General features: G+C 39.9%; 1 protein-coding gene across 1 annotated transcript; it reads right to left on the minus strand.

The window, feature by feature from the left end:
• Positions 1–1,920: 1,920 nt before the first annotated feature.
• On the minus strand, positions 1,921–4,068 carry LOC308291086 (protein FAM200C-like; the record flags this gene model as incomplete). Its single annotated transcript, XM_080733000.1, has 1 exon — positions 1,921–4,068. The coding sequence occupies one exon, from the start codon at positions 4,066–4,068 to the stop codon at positions 1,921–1,923; it is 2,148 nt and encodes a 715-aa protein (XP_080589126.1).
• Positions 4,069–9,818: the final 5,750 nt, after the last annotated feature.

A 9,818-nucleotide genomic window follows, 5' to 3' on the forward strand; every position in this document is an offset into this window, starting at 1 on the left:
TTTGAAGAATTGACAGGTTTATTCATCAAAGAGGCAAAAAGTTGAACAGAGTATCAGCATTTACAAAAGACAGAGCTCTGACCTCCATGGCCAGAGCTTGGGCCCCGTGGGGCAGAAGCCTCCTGAAGTGTCATATGGGACACCTCTTATACACTAAGGTGCTCTCCCTAGATGGAGAGAGAATCTAAACAGCTATACTAAGTACCTCACAGTATATAATAAGGCTGACTGGTTAAGTTGCAATGACCATGTATAGCATCACTTAGTACAGATTTTATGCTGACACAGAGTGAAGTAGTGGGGGAGAGAACTCAGCTGTTAGAGTGACAGCTGCAGGTACATCTACATGAGTAAGTAGCCTTGTGAGAGATTTATACTACATACACATATTGCACATTTGTAATACATTTGTTACACTATAAATATTTCTACCACAGTATGATTTAAGTCTCAAATTAAAGGACTAGGCCAGCCCTCAGGACTAGGCCAGCTCAGGGCTGATTCCGAATATATTTCAAGTGTTCTAAAGGTCGGTAGGGCCACATTTTTTTCATGGAGGCTATCCCTTAGGGCAGGGATACTCAAACTTCTGAGCCAGTGGGCCACTTTACAAAAATGGCAAGGGGCCGTGGGCCAGTTGATAAAATGAGACATTAACACAACTTCCTCCATCCATTTTCTTTATTTCCATAATACTAACATGAAGACAAACGCAAAATGCATTCTTTTTTCCATTTCTATTCTGCTAATGACACATTTTGTAATCAAAGTAATTTTTAACATTTTCTCTCTTTTCAATAATTCTTTGGTAGTGCAATAATGTAAGAGCACATTCAACACAAACAAGTAACAACTGTTTCAATAAAACAAACTAATGTACATTTGTCTGCTATCAGTCAGTCAGTCAGTCAGTCAGTCAGTCAGTCAGTCAGTCAGTCAGTCAGTCAGTAAACCAGTCAGTAAACCAGTCAGTCAGTCAGTCAGTCAGTCAGTCAGTCAGTCAGTCAGTCAGTCAGTCAGTAAACCAGTCAGTAAACCAGTCAGTCAGTCAGTCAGTCAGTCAGTAAACCAGTCAGTCAGTCAGTCAGTCAGTCAGTCAGTCAGTCAGTCAGTAAACCAGTCAGTCAGTCAGTCAGTCAGTCAGTCAGTAAACCAGTCAGTCAGTCAGTCAGTCAGTCAGTCAGTCAGTCAGTCAGTCAGTCAGTCAGTAAACCAGTCAGTCAGTCAGTCAGTCAGTCAGTCAGTCAGTCAGTCAGTCAGTCAGTAAACCAGTCAGTCAGTCAGTAAACGAGTCAGTCAGTCAGTCAGTCATCAAGTATGTTAACATTAAAGATACCTGAGCAAATCTCTAAACGCAATGTGCATTCTTTTTCCATTTCTATTCTGTTAATGACACAATATGTAATCAAAGTAATTTGTAACATTTTCTCTCTTTTGAATAATTCTGTGGCAGTGCAATGATAATTCTAAGAGCACATTCAACACAAACAACTGTTTCCATAAAACAAACTAATGTACATTTGTCTGCTATCTGTCAGTCAGACAGACAGACAGACAGACAGACAGACATTCATTAACATTAAACATTAAAGATAGCTGAGCAAATCTCTTTCAATTGCTTCCCAATGGCATGCATGCCATGGCCCACATTTAACACAAAAACATAACCTTGTGAAAATAAATAGTTATATGGCTAATGAAAATAAAATAAAATAAAAGCAATCTACCTCAAAATAGATTAGCCAGCCTTCTGTCTGTGTAGCTAAAATTGATACAGTTGCTAAGTAGAGCTACAATTTGTAATTTATGACTGGGCCCACATTAAACAGTGTTCTCTCCATAAAAGCAAGGAAAACAGATAAAATAAATTAATGAAGTATAAAATAAAATCGACCTGAAAATGTATTCCCCAGTCTGAGTTTAGTGAGATGGGTGGCATTGCAGCCTGTCCATTGCAATGCTGCTGAACACTGGCTTGTGAGAGGTGAGGGCGATGTGCATGCACTGGTTGATGTGCATGCACTGGTTGAGGTGCACGTCTGTCAGCCTGTTGCGCTTCTTGTCTTTAATCAGATTCATAGTTGAAAACCCCAACTCACAAATATAGGTTGATCCAAACATTGTCAAAAGGTAAATGGCAAGTTTGTTGCAGTTCTTGTAATGCTGTGCAGCGTGAGTCCACAACGCGCACAGCTCTTTTTCCTTGAACTTGGCTTTCAGGAGGTCGTCTGTCTGTAGTCGCGTCATTTCCAGCTGGAATCCGCCCTCGTCTATGCCGGGCAGCAGAGCCTTAGCCTCGGCTGGACATGTCCCCGTGGCTGCCACGTTGAACGGGTCCCGCAGAAATCGGAGCAATTCACTGGGGATTTTGAAATGCTCAAAACGGGTTTTAAAGTTATCTCTCAAACATTTCAGCAATTCTCCCATTGCTGACAGCGAGGCTGCGTTTGCAGGGACATCACGCAGAGTAGCGAAGTGTAACTTTCTCCCCTGCAGATCGGACAGGAACACATCTAGATCAGCTTGGAATGCATTCACTTTGTGGATAAGCTCTCCTACACTCGCACCTCCACCCTGCAGCTGCAGATTAAGCTTGTTAAGGTGGCTTGTGATATCACACAGAAAAGCGAGATAGGATATGAACTCTGGATCTTGCATTAATGACAACAACTCCCGTGATTTGGCAGACTTCTGACCAGAAAGAAACTCATTGACTTCTTTACGCAGGGCAAAGAATCTCTCCAGCACACGCCCCCTGCTGAGCCACCTGACATCGTTGTGCTGGAGGAGATCATCGTAGTCCGCGTCTTGCTCTTTAAGCAACATTTTAAAAAGACGGTGCTGCAAACTCGACGTTGAGCGAATATGGTTCACTGTTTTAATCACCACCTCCATGGTTTCTTTCATCTTGCCAGACAGCTTCGCACACAAAACAGTCTGATGGATGATGCAATGTAGTGAGTTGACAGTGGGATATTCTGCTCTTACACGCGATGCAAAGCCCTTCTCCTTTCCGATCATAGATGCTCCTCCGTCAGTAACGAGAAGGTTGATTTTGCCCAGGTCTAATGAATTTTCAATAAAAAAAATCTTCACAGATGCATAAATCACCTCTCCAGTCGTGTTAGTTTTCAGGGGCAGAAGGCACAGTAACTCCTCTTTGAACTCATGTCCATCAAAGTACCTTACAAACACAGATAGTTGAGCTGTATCCGTTTGATCCGTTGATTCATCCACTGCAATGGACATACACTCCAACTCCGCTGATTTCAGATGTGACAGCAAAGATGAAAAGCTGTTCTCATACAAAACTTCCACCCTTCGCATCGCTGTTGAGTCAGATAGCTGGACTGTTTTCACACGGTTGACGATCTCCTCCTTCTGTTTCTCCCCAGCATATAATTCCTCCACAATGCTTAACGTGCATTTTTTCACCAGTTCAGCATCCATAAATGGCTTGCATTGTTTAACCAGATCCCAAGTCACACGTAGTGAGGCCGCGGTGGCCTTTTGCGTTGCTGTTGTAGCTGTTGTTAATATAGTTGTGGAGGTGATGTATGACTTTTTCAATGTAGAAATCCTTTCTTGTCTGGCTGTGCAACCGAGGGGGAACTCGGCGTGGAAGTCGGCATGTTTACCTGAGTGTGTTTCTAGAACATGTGTGGTAACATGTGTGTTAGTGTGAACACCCTCAGTAACGTTTGTGTTAGTGTGAACACCCTCAGGTAAGTGTGATGAAACATTAGCATCAGAAAAAGCATCAAATACAACATCTGCACTAGCCCCTGTAGTAACATCACTCTTATTACGTTTAGCAATGATTTCTTCAATAACCTTCAGCATATCAATTAACTTTGACATGCCACAATCATCCAATAATAGCATATCGCTGCTCTCCATGTATGAACACAAATAATCAATACAGCTCTCTTCATCCTGGTTGACCAACTTAGCTTGAGCAGGCTCTTGTGAGATGACCGTGGCAAGCTGTAGCAGTTCATCTGAAGAAAGGTGGAACAGCTTCTTCTTGACGGTCCAAATCAGCTTCTTCCTCTCGCTGTCTGCCATCGTGAACATCAATCAGACGCCCTCAGCTCGTGCAGTCCTTGCTCTGGCAACAGTCAGACGCTCTCGACTCCCACAGCTCCTCGCTCTGATGATGAAGCACCCTGGCCCACAGGTTCAGAAATGTTACTCATTATGCATGCCCTGCATGTTAAACAACTATCAATGTCCTCACCTTGTTATTCAAGCAGAGCCATTAAGACACATTCAAGGCCATTCAAGTTCCTATAGAAACCTCCTGTGTACATTACAGCGTCACACAGAAGCAGTGAACATAAAAGAGCATGTGGAAGAGGAGGTACACACCCAAAGAACACAATAGTGCAGACAAGGTGGTATGTACAATGTTATAATTATTAACCCTTTGTGATGGGAATGAAACCAGATCTAGGTAATATCTGACATGGACAGTGAAAGTCTACTCGACCAAAGCCTTTGTTTTGTAACCATTATATTACTAAAGGTGAAATAACTTAGATAAGTTGACTACAGGTTTAGAAGTACAAATTTAATGTAAGGTAATGGGGTACAACTTCACACTGGCTTTAACTCTATACAGTTCATTACTACTCATTATGCATGCCCTGCATTCACATGTTAAACAACTATCAAGTTTCTAGACCACCTAGAGGATTCTACTTCCTGTAGGAGCTAGGATGCAGCAGATAGGACAGATCAGACTAAGGGCCACTTGTACGCATGCCCCTAGCCACAAAATTCATCAACATGTTTGGATGAATTTTGAGCATTTTTTAATGAAAACATTTTAACGCTCTTCTTTTATTTTGTTCTAATTACAACCTAAAATATGAACCTTTGTTGTAAAAAAATGTTGCAGGTATAACAGAAGAAATATTTACCTTTACAAACCACCGTTGGACACAGTGGATATCATAATCATGTGACAGCACATCATTGCACAATAAGGCATGCATATCCATGAATTGCTCATACTTTTCATAGACAGATAACGTTTGCAGACAGGTTCCCAAAGCATGCTTCTCTATATCAATCCTCATATATATACACAGTACATATAATGTGCACCAGTGTGCACTCTCTGGTGTATTTCAAGTTTGGAGATGCTAAGGAAGTGTTTTCCACACTAATCACAGCAATGTTGTGTTTGCTTAGCCAATCGTCTGTTTTCATTCACCTCTGGTAGGATGAGCTGATGATGCATTTGGAAACAAATACAAAGGAAAAATCATTGAGATGTAGACATTACCTTCAACGTAATACATAGCATGACACAAACTATAGGTATTGAGTGGTTAAGTCATACTAAAATCAATTGCACTCTCGAATGGATATAATATGGATATAATATGTTATAATTATTAACCCTTTGTGATGGGAATGAACCAGGTCAAGGTAATATCTGACATGGACAGTGAACGTCTAGTCGACTGAAGCCTTTGTTTTGTAACCATTGTATTACTAAAGGTGAACTTTAGTAAGCTTTAGAAATGTGCAGATACCCTCTATATGCCAAACTTTATGTTAGTTTGACATAAGACTGTATAGAAAGAAAACAACAAAACATTTGAGGTACTAAGCTACAGGTCATTACACAGAAACAAAGAAATGCCATTGAGAAGGAAAATAAGGTTGAGATGTGTTTATTTCTATATACAGCAACATGTCTGAGGGACATGTTCCACAAAAAACAAAAATAGATACAGTACATACGTATAATGTGTGTATAACAATTTTGCTGTCTTGATGGAAAAAATGATCATAATGCTACACTTGGTATATGAATGGGCTTATGTTTCGTCCTCTATAGTGAAGCTCTAGTCTGTTCACACCAATCAGTTTTATCTTTCATGCCTCTCTCTGGTATGAATTATCTGGTGGCGTTTAAGGCTAGACATTTGAGAGAAGTGTTGTCCACACTGATCACAACCATATGGTCTCTCACCAGTGTGAATTCTCTGGTGGCTTTTAAGGCTGGACATTTGAGAGAAGTGTTGTCCACACTGATCACACCCATATGGTTTCTCCCCAGTGTGAATTCTCTGGTGGTTTTTAAGGGTCTTCGTTCCAGAGAAGTGTTTTCCACACTGATCACAACCATATGGTTTCTCTCCAGTGTGAATTATCTGGTGGTTTTTAAGATTTGTCATTTGAGTGAAGCGTTGTCCACACTGATCACAACCATATGGTTTCTCTCCGGTGTGAATTATCTGGTGGCGTTTAAGGTGTGCCATTTGAGAGAAGTGTTGTCCACAATCATCACACCCATAGGGTTTCTCTCCAGTGTGAATTCTCTGGTGGCTTTTAAGGCTGGACATTTGAGAGAAGTGTTGTCCACACTGATCACAACCATATGGTTTATCTCCAGTGTGAATTCTCTGGTGGCTTTCAAGGCTGGACATTTGAGAGAAGTGTTGTCCACACTGATCACAACCATATGGTTTTTCTCCTGTGTGAATTCTCCGGTGGCCTTTAAGGCTGGACATGTGAGAGAAGTGTTGTCCACACTGATCACAACCATATGGTTTCTCTCCGGTGTGAATTAGCTGGTGTCTTTTAAGGCTGGACATGCAAGAGAAGTGTTGTCCACACTGATCACAACCATATGGCTTCTCTCCAGTGTGAATTCTCTGGTGTATATCAAGTTTGGAGATGCCAAGGAAGTGTTTTCCACACTGATCACAGCAATGTTGTGTTTGCTTAACCAATCGCCTGTTTTCATTCACCTCTGGTAGGACGAGCTGATGATGCAACACTGTATTGGAAACAAAGACAAAGGAAACATCATTGAGATGTAGACATTACCTTCAACGTAATACATAGCTTGACACAAACTATAGGTATTGAGTGGTTAAGTCGTGCTAAAATCAATTGCACTCTCGAATGGATATCATATTCAGACTTTTGAAGAAAAAAAGTAAGTAAAATACCAAAGTCTTTATTTTCCTCCTGTTCGGCAGAGTTGAGGTTGAGAGAGTTCATCTTCCCCTGAAGTCTGGAGTCCACAGTAAGATCTGATCAGCAATGATGGATATCCTGGAAGACTTGTGGAGAAATGACACAGACCAACTCTTCTTATACTAGAGAGTCTGGGGTGAAAACACTGACTGCTATGAATGATTGGCCAACGACAACAATAGAACCATCTCTCCACCAATCACAGTTTAACATAATGTGCTCCACCCCTCCCTCCTCCCCCATGCATGCTCCATCCAACCTTCTACAAATACAGTGGCAACAAAATAAAATAACAATCTCTGAGAAAAATAAAGAATTAAATAACTTAAATGTATGTTAGTTTCAATATACTAATCTATCTATAATAATGACTTAGCTCTATCCAATTAATACATGTATGGGTATACACTATGCACATCAATAATGTGAATATTATTTTACTGTTGAGCTTTAGTGCTGGGGTAGGAGATTAGGAGAGGTGACCTGAGGATCTAGGAAGGTTTTCACACCTGCTCTGAGGTAGCTCATTTTAAATATAAAATATTGATTTGCTGAGTTTTGACCCTTACACAATGTAGACCTATATTCTTTTATAACGATTGTTTTATGTATGTACATGTTTCCCACTTTGTGATACACGTTAGTCAGCCATGTTCACACGTTTATACTATTGCATATGCTTTCTTGTTTATTTTCATATATACAAGAATGCAGATTGTTTAATGTTTCACATCCTCATCACATCTTACACCAGCAAAGTACACATACAGACTTTCTCCATCACCCTGGCTGCCAGCTTATAAACTTATAAAAAATAAAGAAAAACTAAAAAGCATTTGAGCTACTAAGCTGTTTTAAAACACCATTTTCAGGTTGAGATTAAATAATGTTGAGATTCTATCTACAGCTAAATGTGTGTGGGAGTCTGCAACCCCAAAGAACACAATAGTGCAGATACGATTGGATGTACAATGTTCTAATTATTATAATTATTAACCCTTTGTGGTGGGAATGAAACCAGGTATAGGTAATATCTAACATGGACAGTGAAAGTCTAGTCTACTGAAGCCTTTGTTTTGTAACCATCGTATTACTAAAGGTGAAATAACTTGACTACAAGATTAGAAGTACAATTTTAATGTCACAGTGTGGACTTGGAGATCTTAAAGAGTAATGGGGGACAACTTCACACTGGCTTTAACTCTGTAAAGGTCATTGTTACTCATTATGCATTCTCTGCATGTTAAACAACTATCAATGTCCTCACCTTGTTATTCAAGCAGAGCCATTAAGACACATTCAAGGCCAATCAAGTTCCTATAGAAACCTCCTGTGTACATTACAGAGTCACACAGAAGCAGTGAAAATAAAAGAGCATGTGGAAGAGGAGGTATATGAAAACAGGTCTAGGTAATATCTGACATGGACAGTGAAAGTCTACTCGACCGAAGCCTTTGTTTTGTAACCATTGTATTACTAAAGGTGAAATAACTTAGATAAGTTGACTACAGGTTTAGAAATACAATTGGACACAGTGGATATCATAATCATGTGACAGCACATCATTGCACAATATGGCATGCATATCCATGAATTGCTCATACTTTTCATAGACAGACAACGTTTGCAGACAGGTTCCCAAAGCATGCTTCTCTATATCAATCCTCATATATCTAGAGATTTATTGTTTCCCCCTACGTATGACTCCTCATGTGTATATTCAGTAGATATGGCCTTTGCCACAAAGTATAAAAGTAAAGGGTCTTTTCCCTGTATGAGTACTCAGGTGTCTTTAGATTACCCTTTTGACTACAGCCGTTGCACAAACTGTACGCGCAAAGGGCTTTTCGCGTGTATGAGCCCTTGTGTGTGTTTTTAGTTTAAGCGTGTCATGACAGTCTTTGCCAATGAAAAATTTGTCATTAGAGGTTAAATTGTCGCTTTAGAAAGCTGCAGATACCCTCTATATGCCAAACTTAAACTTTATATTAGTTTGTTTACTGTTGAGAGAAAACAATGTTGTTTTGTTTACTTACTTTGCCTTATTCACATAAGATTGTATAGAAAAAAAGATAAAAAAAACAACAATATTTGAACTAAGCTACAAGTCATTACACAGAAACAAAGCAATGCGATTGAGAAGGAAAATATTGTTGAGATGTGTTTATTTCTAAATGCAGCAACATGTCTGTGGGACATGCTCCCAAACAAAAAAACAGATGCATTTACAATACGTATAATGAGTGTATAACAGTTGTCTTAATAGAAAAATGATCATAATGCTACACTTGGTTATATGAATGGGCTGATGTTTCCTCCTCTATAGTGAAGCTCTAGTCTCTTCACCAATCAGTTTTATCTTTCATGTCTCTCTCGTATGAATATCTGGTGGCTTTTAAGGCTGGACATTTGAGAGAAGTGTTGTACACACTGATCACAACCATATGGTTTCTCTCGAGTGTGAATTCTCTGGTGGCGATTAAGGTGTGCCATTTGAGAGAAGTGTTGTCTATACAGTTCATAAAACCCCAGGTAACATAAAGTGATGGATGCACTAAAAGGTACGACCAGAGTCAAATAGTGGGCGGCTTAACACTGCACAGGGGCCATTAAGCTAAAGGATAAAAGTCAGGTTTCTCTTTATGCCCAATCTAGAACTATAATCACACTGAAGAAATTACACAAAGCATGCAGCTAATATAAAAGGTGCCACAGTGAAGAGAGGTTCACACTATCACACAGTAAAAACAAACCTTTAAAGTGGACTACAGTGAAACCTATATTGAAGCCCCTGTAGCAAGTCAGCTGCACCACTG

Source organism: Nannobrachium achirus (genome assembly GCF_963921795.1).
Source record: "Nannobrachium achirus genome assembly, chromosome: 9".
In the NCBI taxonomy this organism is placed as follows: Eukaryota; Metazoa; Chordata; class Actinopteri; order Myctophiformes; family Myctophidae; genus Nannobrachium; species Nannobrachium achirus.